The sequence below is a fragment of the Perca flavescens genome, chromosome 1 (assembly GCF_004354835.1).
Source record: "Perca flavescens isolate YP-PL-M2 chromosome 1, PFLA_1.0, whole genome shotgun sequence".
Lineage (NCBI taxonomy): Eukaryota > Metazoa > Chordata > Actinopteri > Perciformes > Percidae > Perca > Perca flavescens.
The window spans coordinates 31842375-31862377 of NC_041331.1; the positions used below are offsets into that span (position 1 = coordinate 31842375).

The following is a 20003-nucleotide window of genomic DNA, read 5'->3' on the forward strand; positions in this document are numbered from 1 at the left end:
CCTGACCCTGTATTCAAGGTTTTACACCATGATAGTCCCTTCTTTGCACCACTGCTGTGATGGCAGCGGGATTGCAGGGAATTTCACACCACTCCCTGTATGTGGCACTGAGAGCTAAAGTTATTAGCCAAATGAATGTTTAGAGGTTATTACAGGAGCCATAATGTTCTTGATTACAGTGTGAGGCATCAGGACTTCAGTTTGCATTAGCTTTCCCTGTCTGTCTGACTCAGACATTCATGAATGTTTTTTGTATGTGTGAGTGTGTGTAGCACTGGCACACTTTTGCTGCAGTAATAGCTAGGCAGATGTAGTGAACTCTGCCCTGCTAATTTTCCTCTCCCATTCGTGTGTGTGTGTGTGTGTGTGTGTGTGTGTGTCCGCGTGTCCGCAAGTGGTGGGTGAGTGACAAGCATACTGCACATGTATGCATGCATTAAAGGCTTGCATTTGTCTGCTGTGACGTGGGTGTGGCTGTTTTTTTTTTTTTTGTGTGTGTGTTTATGCTGTGCCCTGTGTGGCCTAAATGCATGATTTATTCAGGTCCATTTTCCTGTCCTGCCCCCTCTGCCCATTGTGCAGCAGTCTTTAGCCTTGCAGGAACAGAGTGGATCCCCTGAGGACCCTCTTGTGTGTGTGTGTGTGTGTGTGTGTGTGTGTGTGTGTGTGTGTGTGTGTGTGTGTGTGTGTGTGTGTGTGTGTGTGTGTGTGTGTGTGTGTGTGTGTGTGTGTGTGTGTGTGTGTGTGTGTGTGTGTGTGTGTTTTTGTGTTTGTTTGGTTTGTCTGTGTGAATGGGGGCATTTTTGGCACTTGCTTTTCTATGAGTATCTGTGTATTGAGTGTAGTTTTTTTTGTCTGTGTGTGTGTGTGTGTTTACGCTGCCTATGCTGAGATCCCCAGAGTCCCCCTCTGATTGTGTGTTGTCTCCTCTGATTTGAATAACAATGAGCGGGGGAATGCAGGCTGTGTGTTGCCGCACTCTTTGGATCACCCAAAACAAATCGAGTACAGTCAGCCCAGATGTGTTTTGGCCTACCCTTAGGGTTTGTTTGTGCCCACCATGATAGAAACGTCCCTGCTGTGGATCTAATGGAGTGGAGACTAAAATGGAGAACACTGCAAACATCTTCCATCATAAACATTTAGTTATTTACCCACGACCAAAGTTTGAAGTCTAGACTTCAATCTGAAATCTGTGTGTGGGGGGGATTTTTAACATGGGAAACACTAATGTTACTTCCATTGCAGTGGAAGCTGAATTATCAGTGACATAGGCATAGGAACTAGCCAATTATTTACAATATAAAACACTGTAAAATGCACCCTTAAGTAACGCATCAATCATCTTGAAACCTCAAATTTAAAAAGTACTTAACATGTTGATAAAATGTATGGCAATTTAGAACGTAAGCATAATTTAACATTGCAAAAGAGCTCCACTGCATTTCAGTCATCTCTTCAGTATGTTGCGTATGTCACATGTTATAAATGTGTGTTTTCTCTTAGATCACGTTAATCGGTGTGTGTGCCCACAAAGGGGGGAATTGTTGAGGGTTTATGATGTTTTAAACACTGGGGGTTATAGTTAGCTACTTCCTCTAAAAATCTCTTGTGCACTGACCGGATTATGTTTATATTTAGCATGTGTGCATGACGAAGACCAGTAGAAAAGCGTCCCTCTGAGAACCAGCAGCTCTAGAAAAATGTGCTCTCTGTCCGATTAAGCAGCTTGGAGATATGAAGTAAATCTTTGCTCCTTGAGGAACGTGTCCCGTATAATTCCCTCAGGTGAAAATCCACACCGTGAGCTAATGAGGCATAAAAGGGCGCACACACACACACACACACACACACACACACACACACACACACACACACACACACACACACACACACACACACACACACACACACACACACACACACACACACACACACACGTGTGTCATGGCCCTGCATGTGTGTGGAAACATAGCATTCTGCTGTAGGGATGATCCGATACTGATATTGGATATCTGGCCTGTGCTGACTCAAATAGCTGGATCGGGTATCTGTGACAATGGGGCCCATCTATTCAATTCTATGTTTATATACGATATATACTGGAATTTAATTCCTATTAAATTAAATTAAATTAAATTAAATTTGTTGCTGCATACTAAAGGTTTGCATTAGAGTTGTCAATCCAGTACTTTTGAAGCTCTTTTACCAAGTTGTTGGTGCATGACTTATTATTATTATTATTATTATTATTATTATTATTTATAATTTATATCCATGTATTCATTTGTTACATTTTGTTTAACAAAGTTCAAAAAGCAATGATCAAGCCTGATGTTGCCTTACACATCCTTCGGGTTCCACTGCCGGGACTGCTCCGGTGCTGCAGGAAATTCCGCCGGATGCATGTCTTTTCTGTTTCCTTCCACTTTCTTTGTGTTGGAATTTTAAATTCTGTGGATTTATGAGGACTATTGTTGACTGCTCCTCAGATCTCTGCAGGGTAAATTGAGACAGCTAGCCAAACTATCTGTCCAATCTGAGTTTTCTCTCGCACGACTATTTTGCAGCGGCTCTCTGTGGAGTTTAGCACCGCCCATGATAATTCTGATTGGGTTAAAGAAATGCCATTAAACCAGAGCACGTTTTCCTACCATCCCCGAATGCTATGTGGAGTAGCCAGACCCTCCTTCAGCGCGCTTTGGAGGAGAGACTACCTTACACGTGAACGATTGAGCCCAGTCACTTCCACAAAGTGAGGCATACAGCTTAATAATTAAACACTGGTATTGGTATTGGTATCGGGACTTTTTTAGTCCCGATACCAATACCGACACCTAGCTTAAGAGAAGGAGGGGGATTTTGTCAGACACAATGACCCACAATTTGTTGAAGTTGACAGTTTGGCCCTCAGGCACCTGCCAGAGACGTATCGTCCTTGGCATTGGAGGGGAAACCTCGGGGGATGCTTGTGGCATAGCACCCTTCCTAGCCTCCCTCCTCCTCCTTAATGCTCAACTTCCTCTCCCCCAAATACTGGAGCTTGCAGCTCTGGCAGCAGCTCTATCCCTCTGTGAAATTGCAAATGAAAAGGAATGGAAGGCGATTACAGGCTAAGGCTTGACTTCATGCACTGTCTCCCACTCAAGGCAGCCACATTAATCACCCAGTGCCAGCATGTGTAACTCAGCTAGAGAGAAGACACGGCGTAGCTCCAAGCATTGACTGATTAACTGTGGGATCATAAACACACACGAAAACATGCAAATTCTCTAGTTTCTCTCTTTGTACGTCCTTCTCTGCTGCCCCCCGTCCCTTCTTGCTCCACTCGGCCGGAGACACAGACACACATTGTGTTTTGTATCGCTGTCCTCCATTGTGGAGGGGGCTCTTCTTAAATGGCATGTGTCAACTTGTGGCCCTGGGAATGATTCTTCTCTTTTGTTTGTGATGAGATGATGAGAAGTAGTGTTTAGTGAGGATGAGGCTGGTGTCTGGCTAGCTGTCTGAGCTTTTTGTGTGTTTGTGTTTGTCTGTCTTTGTGTGTCTCTAAGCCAGTGGCGGAGATGTTTGGCTGATAGCTAGACGTTGGCCTTTCTCCCTCCTCAGTCCTTGAGTGGCAGTAATGCCGATTACACCCTGGTGAGAGGAGCTGGAGCTGAGCCTCTCTTTGCTCACGCTGGATTAACACACACACACACACACACACACACACACACACACACACACACGCGCGCACAGAGTTTGCATTAGCACCAGGCCCGGAGTGACTTGCCTCCTGCTGATAAGAGACAGCGGTGGTGGCGACAGGTTTCACTCCCTCCTTCTCCTCCGGCACCTCCTCCCTCTCCTCCTATCAACCAGAAAGGGGAAGCAGTGCCATGGCATCCCACTCTGGAGCCGAGGAGGCCAGAACAAAAGACAGCCTGTTTTCAGAAGGCCATTACTCAGGCTGCAGAGGATGTGGAAACAATAGCCTGCATGAGATCTACACCCAGACCCCACATTCATCCAAAAGCTAGCAGGAAACATAAGCCCTGTGCACCGACAGCAGACTTCTCAGTTTTTTGTTTTTTTTTCCAATCAACTTTATAGTTTGATAAAGACAGGAAAATGAGCCTCTCCCGTCCTGCGTCTTCAACATGTGGAGACATTTACAACAGTCAAGAGCGAACTGTGGCTCATTAAGATACTGACGCCACATATACAGACAGTCTTTACTTTTATTGTGTCAACTGCTGATAGAAGGGCAGTTTTCTGTGTTACTTGGCAAGTATTTGTCAGGTGGAAAATTCAAATATGATGCAACGTCATTGTAGTGAGTAGTCTTGTGGTTCAAGACCACATAAGTTCAGAGGTTATCTTAACAGGCTGGTGTGTCCACAAAACAGCGATTTAAAAAATAAGACAAGATCAGAAGAGAAACGGTAAACCAAAATATGTTTAGAGGAATAATAAATGTAAATGTGAAGGTTCTCAGTCATCCAGGTCATGGTAGTTCTCTGTGATAAGCAAAGGCAACTGGAGTTCTGAAGAGCCAGCTCCGAACTGAAGAAGCCTTTTGGATAAAAGGCAAAACATCTTCAAGGATTTGTAGCAAGTCCAGTTGCCTTTGCTTATCACAGATAATAATGTAAATGGAATTCTTTTTTTAAACTGGTTCTACAGACTAAGTGTAGTAAGTATTATAAGGACTACTAGTAAGATGAGCGCTCTTGTCTGCGCTCACTTAGTGTGTGTACACAAACCAATAATACTATTGAAGTAACCGTAACCCAGTTAACAATTAACCAATTAAGTGATTATTTGTCTTTCAATAATATTGTTGCACGTTTAGTCTGCTTTCTAGTGCTTTTATTAAATGTCACAGAGGTCAGAGTGAGGCAAAGGCAAAAGAAACCTAATAAACATGATAGATTAACTGAGTTTCCTCTTCCCTCTTTTTAAATGTGCTGATATTAAAGCCATTTAGGATGAAGATGTAACAGCTACCCTAATTTGTCAAAGAATTAAGATGAAAACATTCTATTTGTCATCTCAGTACCTTAAATTGTTATTGTTTTATATCTTAAAACAGATTACATTATTGTGTTTTGTACACGCACAGTGGCATGAATACCACCGAAATTTTTTGAAATACACTGACACACACCCACATGCAGGCTTCACAGTTGCAGAATGAAGTGTAAACACACAATTACAGATATCACTGTATTTCTGGTTTATGCACAGAGGTGACATTTAGAGCTGCAGGTAATGACTCACCAAACCTTAAACTGCTGCTGCTGCGTTCTCTGCATTAGCTGGTGGGGTGAAGATTTTATATTTCTTCACGTGTTCCTGTTTTCCAACATGACTAATATAGCAAGATCGTCAATAAAAATAATCTAGGCCTGAAGTGACGAATGTGTGCTCGTTTATGCGTGTGTGAAATGGAGGGAGCGTCCTGTTCAGTCAGTATACAGAGATATAGAAGCTCAGAAAAGGACATTTAAGTGAACACTGTGCACCAAAATTGCAACCCCATTTGTTACGGCAGTATGATTTTTGTTTGGTGTGTATTTGCCTCGGTGGATACTGTTTTTAAAGTGGTGCGTGCACACAGGTGTTGTTACCAGCTGCTACAGCGACGCTGGTATTGTTTTCACTTTGCGTGTGTCCTGGAGACACCTACTGTAGTGAGAACTACCACAGAGGCAGTTTTGAGTACTTTGCCAGGTGTGCGCTTCTTTGGATCCTGATCAGTACACCTGTCATGACATAGTTGTGTCCCCTAGCAAAGCTAGTAGAAGCGTCCTTTTCTATCAACTAGCTATTTGGGACCTCCTCAGAGCGGGACTGTGCGGCGAACAGTACATGACCTGCTTTTATCTTCTTTTTGCTTAATTTGTTGACTCCATCAGTTTTTTATTTTATGACTGCCTCCTCCCTCGCAGCGAAGTTAAAACCACAGAAGACGGACAGGTGAAGACCTGCTTGAGTCAATCCGCAGAGTCCTGATATGCCACCTCCCACTGCTGCACAGAGCGCGCCCTACTATGGTTTAGTCACAGTTTATTAATATTGAACATCTTGTGTGTCCAAACTGCACCACATTTGACACGCCATGTTTATTGGGTACCCAGCCAACACCCGCCAAGTGTGCACAGACAAGCACACTCATTCACACAGACAGAGATTCCTGCCTTTATAGTTAAATGAGGCTGAGTAGACCTCCTCACAAGACTGTGTTCTAATTTTTATATGCACCACCAACATCTGCATATAGAATAAGCCTTTAGATAATTTTCCTTTTGCTCTAAATGATGATGATGATCGAAATTATAAAACTTGAAAGAAGTCTGGCAGACTTCAGCAAGTAAACCACTGTATTGAAGCAAAAAGTTGTGAAGCTTGTAGACCGAGAAAACGGATGGACACACCGGCATACGCAAGCAGTAACACCTTTGAGGAAGATTGATGGCGCAAAATAAAAATGGGAAAGGCTTGATATTTTCTGTTGATGAAGGTAGAGGAGGAAACAGTGAAAAGACTGAACCACCAGGATAAGACTGTCGGAGCTGCATTAATTAAAATGTGAATTAAATGCAGAATGTGAGGAGTGACAGAGGTAGGTTCAGGGATAAGACTGGCTTGTCTTGGGGTGAATATGTGAAGTTGGAAGGCTCCAGTTGCCATGGTTTGGGTTCAAGAATGTATTATTATAGCTTCATCCACACTAATACGTTTTTGTTTAAAAACGCATATCTTTTCCTACGTTTACGCCTCGCGTCCACACTACTCCGGTGTTTCCGAGCCCCTAAAACTGAGACATTTAGAAACGCTGCCGACCCTGTTTAGCAAACTGCGGGGTTGCGTTGTAGTCTGGACAGGCAGAAACAGAGACCTTTTTAATTGATGACTTATGTCAGTAAGTCTTATCAGTTAGGTTGCTTACATACCTTTCAGTAACGGTTCCATCTCATCGTCATTCCCAAGCAAATAATCCCTGGTTTACTTTTCACCAGCCGGTCCGATGTTTGGCTTAATATCAAATTGGTTTGAAAATGCATACACCGTCCCAAGCCTAGCAAGTGTGTTCACGCGTAACTGTAATGTTAACTTCATTTAGGCTTGTTTTGTTGCTCCAGTTTTCTTTTTGCTTGATTCAAGAATTGATCAGAAGCAACCTACAGATCCCCTGAATATTTTACTTGAAAGGAAGACAATAAATATTTCATTATTCACGGTCAGTTGAATTCTTTAAGTGCCTAGTCTTTTTGTCAGAGCGCCTCTGTGTGTTTGACTTGTGTGCCTCTCAGGAGAATGCACCAGGCTTTAGTGCGGGCCCCAGCGGCTGGGAACGAGAGTGCTTGTTGTAGTTTGCACAGCGGGCGTCTTGAAGTCTGCCCGTGGAGGTCATACAAGCAGTCACAACTGGATTGATGCCATCCAGTGCTCCTGGGTGTGATGCATCACTGGGCATTTGCATCAGATGAAATCTTGTGATGGCATGATCCAGTGAACACAGTCCATAAAATATTCATCGTTGTTACTGTGAAGGAAGATTGGAGGATCCCTTCACTGACTGAGTGGCACAGGCTTTGTATCAAAAATAGATTTTGACTTAATAAGCATAACCTTTCAGTTCCAACTTATTTAAAACCTTTAATTTTCACCTAGAAGTGCTTTACATCTGCAGCTCTTCCAGCCATCCTCAAAATAGAGATGTGTGAACTCACAGGCTTATCCAGCTGATTCTGTTAAAAAAAAAAACTTTGTTGTAGTTCTTACCTTTTTTACAGATTTGCTCCCTCCCATATTATGTTCCTGTGAAATGACAAGAGTCCACATTACTCAGTCCTAGTTAAACTTCCTGCAGTCCCAACCGACTGAACTGCAAAGAGTCTAAAGCTGGTGATACACCAGGCAAATGGCAAAGAAGTAATGGCGATGAAGGACGTTTGCTAGCTTGCTATGGGACTCAGTCTAGCACTAGTCTATATTCACGACATTCCACTTGCGGGATTGCTCCGGTGCCACAGGAAATTCCGCCGGATGCATGTCTTTTCGCCGATGTCTTTTTCCTTCTGCTTTCTTTGTGTTGGAATTTTAAACTCTGGTCGATTTATGAGGACTAGCTAAGGACTAATCTAGCTAGACTATCTGTCCAATTAGAGTTTTCTCTCCCAGGACTAAAACAACTTTTGAACGTACACGTTACACCAAAAGGAGTTCCATCCCGAGGCTATTTTGAGGCGGCACGGTGGCTCTGAGCAGACCTTAGCACCGCCCAAGACGATTGTGATTGGTTTAAAGAAATGCCAATAAACCAGAGCACGTTTTTCTCCCATCCCGAAATGCTCTGTGGACTAGCCAGACCCTCCTCCGCAGCGCTGTGAAGGAAGGTCTGGCAATGCGAGACTAGTCTAGCACCAACCATAGTGGAGAAAGAGCGAGAGGTCTGTGGTCTTTAAATTAAGTTTTAAGCTACAGGACATTATTTTGTTAGTTTTTTTGTAATATGTAAGTATGTGAATATTTTAAAAGGGATGTTTATGTTGATATAAAATACCTACACAAGTAGTTATGTACTGTATCTCATTGTACGTTTGCCCTGTCATTTGACCGCCCTATTGTTTATTAGATTGATCCAACCAATTGATTTATTGGCAAATCTTTTTAGCACTTGTCGGAATTCGATTCGGTTCTCCGTGAACCATCACCTTATCGTGGTGGAGAGGTTTGTGTGTCTCTGTGAACCTGAGGGCTGTGTTGTCTGGAGCTTTGTGCTCCTGGTAGGGTCTCCCAAGGCAAAGTGGTCTCAGGTGAGGGGCCAGACAAAGAATGGTTCAAAAACCCCAATGAAGAAGCAAGGTAGAGATGGAGTGACCCTGCCCGGAGGAAGCCCGGGGCCCCCGTCTGGAGCCAGGCCCAGACGGCGGGCTCGTCGGCGAGCGCCTGGTGGCCGGGTTTGCCACGGAGCCCGGCCGGGCACAGCCCGAACAAGCTACGTGGCTCCCATCTCTCCAGCCCATGGGCCCACCACCTGTGGGAGGAACCGTTGGGGTCGGGTGCGATGCCACATGGGTGGCAGTGAAGGTCAGGGGCCTCGACGGACCAGACCCGGGCGGCAGACGCTGGCTCTGGGGACGTGGAACGTCACCTCTCTGTGGGGAAGGAGCCGGAACTGGTGCGGGAGGTGGAGCGCTACCGGTTAGATCTGGTGGGGCTTACCTCTCACGCACAGTCTCGGGTTCTGGAACCATACTCCTGGATAGGGGTTGGACTCTTTTCTTCTCCGGAGTTGCCCAGGGTGTGAGGCGCCGGGCGGGTGTGGGGATACTCACAAGCCCCGGCTGAGCGCCGCTGTGTTGGAGTTTACCCCGGTGGACGAGAGGGTCGCCTCCCACGCCTGCGGGTTGTGGGGGAAAACTCTGACTGTTGTTTGTGCATATGCACCAAACAGGAGTTCGGAGTATTCGGCCTTCTTGGAGACCTTGACTGGAGTCCTGCATGGGGCTCCAGTGGGGACTCCATTGTTATGCTGGGGACTTCAACGCACACGTGGGCAATGATGGAGACACCTGGAGGCGTGATTGGGAGGAACGGCCTCCCTGATCTAAACCAGAGTGGTTGTTTGTTGTTGGACTTCTGTGCTAGTCATGGATTGTCTATAACGAACACCATGTTCGAACATAGGGATGCTCATAAGTGTACCTGGTACCAGAGCACCCTAGGCCGAAGGTCAATGATCGATTTCATAATCGTTTCATCTGATCTGAGGCCGTATGTTTTGGACACTCGGGTGAAGAGAGGGGCGGAGCCGTCAACCGATCACCATTTGGTGGTGAGTTGGGTCAGGGGGTGGGGGAAGACTCTGGACAGACCTGGCAAGCCCAAACGTGTAGTGCGGGTAAATTGGGAACGTCTGGAGGAGGCCCCTGTCCGACAGACTTTCAACTCACACCTCCGGCGGAGCTCTTTCGTGCATCCCTGTGGAGGCTGGGGGCATTGAACCCGAGTGGACAATGTTCAAAGTTTCCATTGCTGAAGCTGCGGCGAGGAGCTGTGGTCTTAGGATCTTAGGTGCCTCAAGGGGCGGTAACCCACGAACACCGTGGTGGACACCAGTGGTCAGGGAAGCCGTCCGACTGAAGAAGGAGTCCTTCCGGGATATGTTATCTCGGAGGACTCCGGAGGCAGTTGCAGGGTACCGAAGGGCCCGAAGGGCTGCAGCCTCTGCCGTGAAAGAGGCAAAGCAGCGGGTGTGGGAGAAGTTTGGAGAAGACATGGAGAAGGACTTTCGGTCGGCACCAAAGTGTTTCTGGAAAACTGTTCGCCACCTCAGGAGGGGGAAGCGGGGAACCATCCAAGCTGTGTACAGTAAGGATGGGACACTGTTGACCTCCACTGAGGAGGTAATAGGGCGGTGGAGGGAGCACTTTGAGGAACTCCTGAATCCGACTAATCGCCCTCTATGTTAGAGGCAGAGCTGGAGGATAACGGGGATTGTCGCCGATTTCCCAGGCGGAAGTCACTGATGTAGTCAAACAACTACACAGTGGCAAAGCCCCGGGATTGATGAGATCCGTCCAGAAATGCTCAAGGCTCTGGGTGTGGAGGGTTGTCCTGGTTGACACGCCTCTTCAACATTGCGTGGAAGTCTGGGACGGTGCCAAAGGAGTGGCAGACTGGGGTGGTGGTTCCTCTTTTTAAAAGGGGGACCAGAGGGTGTGTGCCAATTATAGGGGTATCACACTTCTCAGCCTCCCTGGTAAAGTCTACTCCAAGGTGCTGGAAAGGAGGGTTCGGCCGATAGTCGAACCTCGGGTTGAGGAGGAACAATGCGGATTCCGTCCTGGTCGTGGAACAACGGACCAGCTCTTCACTCTCGCAAGGATCCTGGAGGGAGCCTGGGAGTATGCCCAACCGGTCTACATGTGTTTTGTGGATTTGGAGAAGGCGTATGACCGGGTCCCCGGGAGATACTGTGGGAGGTGCTGCGGGAGTATGGGGTGAGGGGTCTCTACTCAGGGCCATCCAATCTCTGTATGACCAAAGTGAGAGCTGTGTCCGGGTTCTCGGTAGTAAGTCGGACTCGTTTCAGGTGAGGGTTGGCCTCCGCCAGGGCTGCGCTTTGTCACCAATCCTGTTTGTAATATTTATGGACAGGATATCGAGGCGTAGTCGGGGTGGGGAGGGTTGCAGTTTGGTGGGCTGGGGATCTCATCGCTGCTCTTTGCAGATGATGTGGTCCTGATGGCATCATCGGCCTGCGACCTTCAGCACTCACTGGATCGGTTCGCAACCGAATGTCAAGCGGTTGGGATGAGGATCAGCACCTCTAAATCGGAGGCCATGGTTCTCAGCAGGAAACCGATGGAATGCCTTCTCCAGGTAGGGAATGAGTCCTTACCCCAAGTGAAGGAGTTCAAGTACCTTGGGGTTTTGTTCGCGAGTGAGGGACAATGGAGCGGGAGATTGGTCGGAGAATCGGGCGCAGCGGGTGCGGTATTGCATTCAATCTATCGCACCGTTGTGACGAAAAGAGAGCTGAGCCAGAAGGCAAAGCTCTCGATCTACCGGTCAGTTTTCGTTCCTACCCTCACCTATGGTCATGAAGGCTGGGTCATGACCGAAAGAACGAGATCCAGGGTACAAGCGGCCGAAATGGGTTTCCTCAGGAGGGTGGCTGGCGTCTCCCTTAGAGATAGGGGTGAGAAGCTCAGTCATCCGTGAGGAGCTCGGAGAGAGCCGCTGCTCCTTTGCGTCGAAAGGAGCCAGTTGAGGTGGTTCGGGCATCTGGTAAGGATGCCCCTGGGCGCCTCCCCTAGGGAGGTGTTCCAGGCACGTCCAGCTGGGAGGAGGCCTCGGGAAGACCCAGGACTAGGTGGAGGGATTATATCTCCAACCTGGCCTGGGAACGCCGATCCCCAGTCGGAGCTGGTTAATGTTGCTCGGGAAAGGGAAGTTTGGGGTCCCCTGCTGGAGCTGCTCCCCCCGCGACCCGACACCGGATAAGCGGACGAAGATGGATGGATGGATGGATGGATGGAATTCGATTATTTTAAACCTGTTTGTACCGAACTAAAACTTTTTTTTTTTTTTTTTTATGAAGCTCGGACTAACAGCTGTTTCTCTTGTTTCACAACTAATTCAAGATTTCACAATCGGAGGAGGGAGATAACCTAAACAAGTTTGTAGGTATAAAATGGGGACACTGGGACATTTGTATATACATCACCATCTTTTTTTTATATCCCCACATTGGTTGTTGAAATAACAAGGCTTTAAACTTTGTTACTATGTAGTTAATGGGTATGGCTTAGTAGTCATTAAGTACTTTTATCATCTTGTGAAATGTTAACAAAACTGTCTCATGGTGAGAAATAATCCCTCTGGGGAGCTCTCCAGTGTGATGACAACATGTTTATGACCTTAACTCGCTACAATGAGACACCCAGCATTAACCTATAGGCTTTAAGTGTGTATCATTGAAGGCATACCCACAGGCAAATATTACACAATCCCAAACAAGACACATTGAATCATAAGTTATGTCAAACACACTATAAGCAAAATGGTCTGTATCTTTCAGTGCTAACATAGCTCAGCCGTTTATAGCTTGTGTAAATTCCTGTGGTGAAAGCCTGCATGTATAGACCTGTGCAGCGGGGCATTACCCTGCAACTTTGATGAATGGAATATTGAATAATCGTTTTTAATTGTTCAATGGTCTTAAAAAGTTAGATGGTCCGTTTACCCCCAGATGGCTCAATTTATCCTCTCACTCAGATCAAAGTAGAGCTACAGGTAGACTTTTTTTATTTAAAGTAATGTTTTCAGGCCCCTTTGACATACATTCTAATTTCATAGGAGACATCCTGGAATAGATATATGCAGCAGCTCCTGTCATTAACATGCTAACAGTATTACCATCAAAGCTTTAAGAAACTACATACAATTGATATAGTGTTAAAAATGCACACAATGCATTTGCCTTGTGTTGATTGCAGGCTGTGACAGGATTTCAGACTCGACAATACAGCCCACCAACACGGTGCTCTGTTCAGACTGAAGCTGCACGTGGGAGACAGAGCGTCTCGGGTCTAGCGTTCGTGTGTGTGTGTGTGTGTGTGTGTGTGTGGGGGTTTGCACGCGCACGTTTTTGTGTCATTTCGGATTTTAATGCATCAGAGACGCAGGGCGCGTACCTACAGTAGCAACATCACTGTGTGATATATATTTTTACTGTTGAATATAACGTACTGAAAACTGTATACACAGTAATTTGAGATCATGGATGCAAGTGTCACATGCACATATACAGGTGGAGACATGGTTGGATGAGTGGGTTGGCATCATGTGGGGGTGAGGGACACAACAGGAGAAAGTAGAGGAAATCCCCCATGTTGACTTAACTCTTAAAGCTGTTTCCCACCCCAAAATGGCACAGCTGCCTGCAGCATGAAGAATGGGATTGCTGAGAAACTGCTGACCTCACCACCACAGTTAGGATGCAGTGAAGAATACTTGTGTGGCTCTCCTCTGCACGAGGACCTTTCACTGGGAGATTTAACTTACTTACCGTACTATATTAACTGTAGCTCCTGACTAGCTAGAGTCTCTCTCTGTATCCATTTTTCTCTTCCTCTCAATCATGTGCCCCTTAAAACTCCTGGAATGTAGTGCTGAAAATTTCCCATAGAGCTAAATGAAAGTATTTCAGAATTCTGCTTTTACAAACGTGCAATTACATCTTTTGCAGTGGTCAAATCAGTGTAGATTCTTCCTTTTTTCTGATCCTTATTTTTCTCGATCTGTTATTATGGGTCTCTGCGTGTGTTCGTGTGTGCATTTGTCTGCCCTGGAGGTTGCAGCCTTGGCTCTGCTGCGCTCCACTGAGTCTGCCAGGAGATCGCATGGATGCCTCAGTGGAGCAAACTCTTAAAAACACTGTTTACCCGTGTGTGTGTGTGTGTGTGTGTGTGTGTGTGTGTGTGTGTGTGTGTGTGTGTGTGTGTGTGTGTGTGTGTGTGTGTGTGTGTGTGTGTGTGTGTGTGTGTGTGTGTGGCAAGATCTGCAAGTGGTGAATTGCCATCCGTGTTTACCAAAGGCATATGGAACTTCACTTTATTGGAAGATTTTCCCATAGCTTATCCATTATAAACCAAGTGCATTCTAGTCAAACTGTTGCACTACTTGTTCACAAGTTCTCATTATCTCCCAGATGATCAGGTCATGCATGTCATTTCTTTATGTACTCTGACCTAAGACATGCCATCGCAGAGATGGGGACTCGAGTCTGAGACATGGACTCGAGTCGTACTTAAGTCGCACAAACGGCTGACTTCAGACTTGACTCGGACTCGACCCAAAAGACTTCAGACTTGACCCAAAAGACTTCAGACTCGAGCTTCAAGACTCGTCAACAACATGTTTTCATGCAATTATTGCTTTTTAAATTTATTCATGTATTTCTATTTTCTTTTATTGGCGCATATATGTTGGGGAAACGTATGACGAGCTGTGTGTCCCCTGCCCTTTGCCATAATGTGCAATAACGCATGCATTATGCCTTATGTTTGCACACTCGCATATTAAAAAAATACATTGACGATGGTGACACCAAGTCCTCCCGGAGTTAACTTGCCTTGCCTTTTGTCATTAGTTTTGTTTTCAATAACTTTGTAAACAGTGGCAGTAAGCCAACAGCTACATGCAAGGTGTGTGACACCAAGAAAAATTATGCCGGATCAACATCAGACTTCATCAGGCATCTCAAAACGCACCTAAATAGGTCAGTCATTCACACCCTAATGTGAAAGAGACGTTATATTTAGCATATATCATCACAAGTAACAAGCTAACCATCGCAAAGTGTTGTGCTAATGCTGGGAACAGGCAAATTATATCTTTATAGTTAGTAGTTGCTGAGCCTCAGACATCCATGGCGCACAGGAGGCGGGACGCACGGATCCATCTCCCCAGGAACAAACGCTGTGTCGGGTGGGCAAACTCATGTGATGCGTAATTGATCCCGTGGATGATTTGTAAGCGATTACGTGTACAAGGTGTACCCCGGTCCACCAAACACTGGGTCTTAATTCTGCACATATTTCTGTTACTGTAGTCCTATTTACTATTTAATTATTTCATCCATGCGTGGCGCAGCGGATCCGTGCACATGGTCACCTGCCGTGGAGACGCTGGCCTCACTAACCTCTCCTCCTCTGAGTCGGATCTCCCTCACGCTGGACTCAGTTTCACTGAGCCTACTAACACTTAGAAAATAAATGGCATTACATCAGTGAGTTCAAACTGCTTATTGTGCGCAATTTGGACTGATGGTGAGATGCATGTTGTTCTGTAACTGGTGTGGCGCTGCCACTATTCTCTTGATTTCCACTTCGACGTAAGACATTTTTTTTAATGAAAGAGACGTTATATTTAGCATATATCATCACAGGAAACAAGCTAACCATCGCAAAGTGTTGTGCTAATGCTGGGAACAGGCACATTGTATCTTTATAGTTGTATCCATATGATGTGACAGACTTAGGTTAATATTTCACCAGGTCCGAGGGCTAGAGGGATGTGTTAAGTAGACCCCATAAAGTTATCCCACAACTGATTTGAATACTGTACTGTCTGGATATGCTTTGAATTCATAAGATTCATGGGACAGATCAGATGGCCAGAGACTTGAGACTTGACTTGAACTTGTCCCTCAAAGACTTGAGACTTGACTTGGACTCGAGCTCATAGACTTGAGACTCGACTTGGACTTCCAAAAAATGACTCGTGAACATCTCTGCGCCATCGTGTCAACTGGATTAATTGCAATTTTACCAATCTCTGAGGAGCATTTTATCAGACTGTACTCGTGTTTGATGAACAAACAATAGCATGAAAGAAATCTCTACATCTGATGGTCAGAGTGTCATTAACATGTACAGAGCACATCCATGCTCCCCTAGGGTTGGGTACCGAAACCCGATGCCAATATGTCGCCGTTTCCTGAACGACTGAACGATTGAATGATAACGCAGATTTCAGTGCCTCATTTTAAATAAATCAACAAAAAACGAGCCGTTCTTTAATGTGACAGACTGTTGTTTTGTGGTCTTCATTTAGGCACCGGCACCGTTTTTAAAATCATTGTTTGAATCTTTTCATTTTCAGAAACTCTATGAGCTTTCTTCCTGTTGCCATCATCAGGCCAGAATATAATATAGACAAACGGCATATCTCATAATCTATTGCGTTAACAGCCATTAACTTTAAGTAAATTTGTGCTCCCATGAGGATAAATCAGTTAAATTCCAATGGTAATCTTTTTTATTTTTTTTTTATTTTTTACAACCTATATGTGTATTGTTATGCCCACTAGTGGTATGGCTCTAGAAATTGTCAGCAGCAATGGCATAATTGTCAGTATGCTGTTTGTTCCATTCAACAGTGCAGCCTCTAGTAGCTACTATCAGGCTTTTAGACTTTGTGTTATTTGAGGGTGAACTATCTACTTAGTAACCTTTAAAACTACATGTCAGAGTCTAGTCTTTGCTGTATGTCGTCAAGTTGTGAAAAAATTAAACTTATTGATTTATTTTCTAGCTCTTGGCTACGATTCATTTGGCAGCAGTTATCTCTGAAATTCTGCCGAGTAAATAATTGCTTATTGCCCTACAACAAGTTGACAGATAACAAAAAAAAATGCATGAACTCAAGATGTCTTAAGGAAACACTGAAAAGTTTTAAATACTGGTACCAGGCCTGTGAAACAATAACAGACAAAAGCCTTATAAAAACAGTGTGTGTTTTGTCTGTTTATGCAATAGTATGCCAATCATCTTCCAATATGTTTGTTGGCCTGTATGTTTTTAGTCAAATCTGACTGTGTTCTGTATTTCTGCGTAGTATATCAAGATCCCAACAACACCCACACCAGAGTTGGCTTCCGCTCTTCGCGTCTTCTCCTTCTACTTATCCAGCGACAGCAAAGACCAGCCTCAAGCCAGCTTTGACTGCATCCATCAATATGTTTCAAGGTATGGAGTTAATCAGCTGAAAATTGTTATTTTTGCCTAGTGTATGTTCATGCATTAAAATGCAAATCAAGTACTTTTTAATTTATTTCTTCTGAAAATCTTTACCCCAAACTGTAGGGTAGGCTCAGATTCCAGATCTGTCAGTCACAAGAATTTTAGATTCCTAGTGTTTTATGTGATCTACTGGTTGTGGCATATGTGACCCAATATGATACCTTTTTCATCATCATCATAGTCAGTAGTCTTTCAGCTCTCTGTGTGCCCACGTCTCTGAGGCCATGGTGAGAGACAGTTAGCTTGCTGTACTTAGGATAGGGTTATTGTAATTTCCTGTATATCTCTGGGCTGACCCTCTCATTACTGAGACCTGTGATGCCTTGTTTATGAAGTGGATACGCTTAGAAACTGAGGGTTATGCTCTGTTGTTGTCCTACTGCTGCCAGATGGCTAATTGTGGTCTGAACTCGAAACTTGTTCTGGCTCCAGTCAGCTGCTGGAGCCAAGACAAACAGCGTAACAGTGTGAGGGCAAGATCCTGCGCTCCCTGCCCTCACATTAGTTTAGGTATTTAGAGGATAAATAGGAGAAATAATCAGTGGTCACATATATAATTGTGTTGTGATAATGTAAATGGGATAGAGGGAAAAGGGGTCTTATTTTTTTTTTATATGAAAAAATGAATTTGGAATTACTGTTTTATTTGCAGCATTAAGGCAGCCCAGTTTCATGTATTCAATGTTTTATTTTTTTCTGAAGTTTGTCTTTGTTTTCCAAGTGTGCTAGCAGGAGCCAAGCTAATCCTGGTGGTTTTCCACAGGCTCTATCCTGATTTGAACCAAGATATCTGGCTTTCTCATATGTAGTGGACTGCAGAATTATATCTGGCGTGTGACATGACATACAGTAACCATAGACCTGTCTTAGCCAGCTCCCACCACAAAGCCACTTTATTCTGCATGGCGTCCATGTTGGTATGCTGCTCTAAGACAGCTTACAGGCTTATGTCTTTACAGAGTTTACTGTACAGCCAGCAGAAAGCCCTGCGGTTCAATGGCTCTGTGTTCTTGTTTTGCAGTGATGGCTGCGAGCAGCTGGAGGGTCAAGGCATCATCCAGGACAAGATCACAGTGTGCGCCACCGATGACTCCTACCAGATGACTCGTGAAAGGATGTCTCAGGTGGAGAAGGACAGCTGGAGCCGCTCTGCCATTGAGATCAAACCCGGAGCCACACATCCAAGTAAGAATAGAGCAGAGGTCTCTGTTGAGCAAAAACAGATGAGCAGAGGATGATACATCTGCAGATTTTCATGGGGAAAGGCCAAACAGCTTTAAGCTTGGAGAGCGATCAGCAAATTGAATGTGAATACAATGATGGCATATAAAAACGAAAAAAGAAATATAATAGCACCAATAAAAGTAAAAGGAATATTTGCCTCACATGAGAATATATTGCTATATTCATTGCTTTAAACTGAAACCCAGATATTTTCCTATTTTGATGCATAATGAAACCAGATGTGCAGACTAGGGCTTTAAAAATTGGCCAAAAGTGACATTTGAATATTCCTTCTAAGAAAACACATTTATTTGAATATATTCTCACTAGCTGTGATCAGACAGTTGGCTGAACGTTTACGGATCAGCGGACCCAAATGCGCGAGGAACACAGCTGCAGTAGTGCTGCTTTTTTTTTTGTCACAATATTTGAATAATATTCAAATATACATTTTCATAATCTGGTGTGTTTTTTTGTTTGTTTTTTTAACAATTTGAATATATATTCGACAGACCCTATTTTCAGTCCTATAAATAAGATTAAAAGCTAACTCCAGTTTGTTCTATTTAGTAAGTTGCTGCCCTGATCGATTACTTTGTTTGTGTTATTGTGAAACTTTGGTGTTTTTAAAGGGTCAGTTCAGATTCACCAAAGTCAAACAATAACACAAGCCAACTAATTGATCAAGGCAGCAGTAGACAGGCATCTCCTGTGTTCTGTAAGGTAAAATGACCTTTTTATCAAAGGAGTCTGGTGGCTTTGAAGAGAGCATATATTCAATTTCAATTCAATTCAATTCAATTTTATTTATAGTATCAAATCATAACAAAAGTTATCTCGAGACACTTTACAGATAGAGTAGGTCTAGACCACACTCTATAAATTCCAAAAGCCCAACAATTACAGTAATTCCCTCAAGAGCAAGCATTAGCAGTGGCTATTGCGACAGTGGCAAGAAAAAACTCCCTTTTAGGAAGAAACCTCGGCAGACCCAGACTCTTGGTAGGCGGTGTCTGACGGGCCGGTTGGGGGCGTGATGAACAGTGGTGATAACAGTCACATTAGAAGTCACATTGACTTTGAAGGTTATCGTGGAAGTTCATGTCATAGCAGGGCACATCGTGTCATACTGAGTATTGCAGTCTCCTATACCGGATCCTGACTACTCTGTGCATAGGAACATCACAGCAGGGCGTAGCGGGATGTAACGTGGCGCTGCAGAGCACGGGTGGAGGCTGCGGATGCACCAGGACGCAGCAGGATGCAGCCGGAATGCAGAGAATCGCAGAGCATAGCTCTGCGAAGAAGAAATAAGGACTCCGGGGAGTAAACTCCCCAGAGCTAGATTAGTAACAAGCATTTCTGGGACAGGATGCATACAAAAGTAACAAGTAGAGATGAGAGAGCAGCTCAGTGTGTCTTAGGGAGGAACAGCCTCCCCGGCAGTCTAGAATTGTAATAGCATAACTTAAGAGAGGCAGGTTAAAGAGAGGTGCCTGGTCGGGCTAGAACTCCCCCCAACCGGGTCGGGCTGTACTGGACCGCCTCCCTCTACTCTCGCTCGATTATTAATTATACAGTATAGAAAAAAAAAAAAAACTGATGACTACGAGGAGAAGCAGTGGGCCGGGTTAGGTGGACGCTTCAACTCCTCGTCCCTAACTATAAGCTTTATCAAAGAGGAGGGTTTTC

The 20003-nt window shown here is 44.8% G+C and overlaps 1 protein-coding gene across 1 annotated transcript in view; it reads left to right on the forward strand.

The window, feature by feature from the left end:
• The window catches only part of LOC114560393 (RNA polymerase II elongation factor ELL2), a 33413-nt gene that overhangs the window by 2329 nt on the left and 11081 nt on the right, over positions 1–20003 (forward strand). Inside the window, exons 3-4 of the mRNA XM_028585738.1 lie at positions 16903–17033; positions 18109–18272. Coding sequence (XP_028441539.1) covers positions 16903–17033; positions 18109–18272 — 295 coding nt within the window. The remainder of the gene's footprint in view (positions 1–16902; positions 17034–18108; positions 18273–20003) is intronic.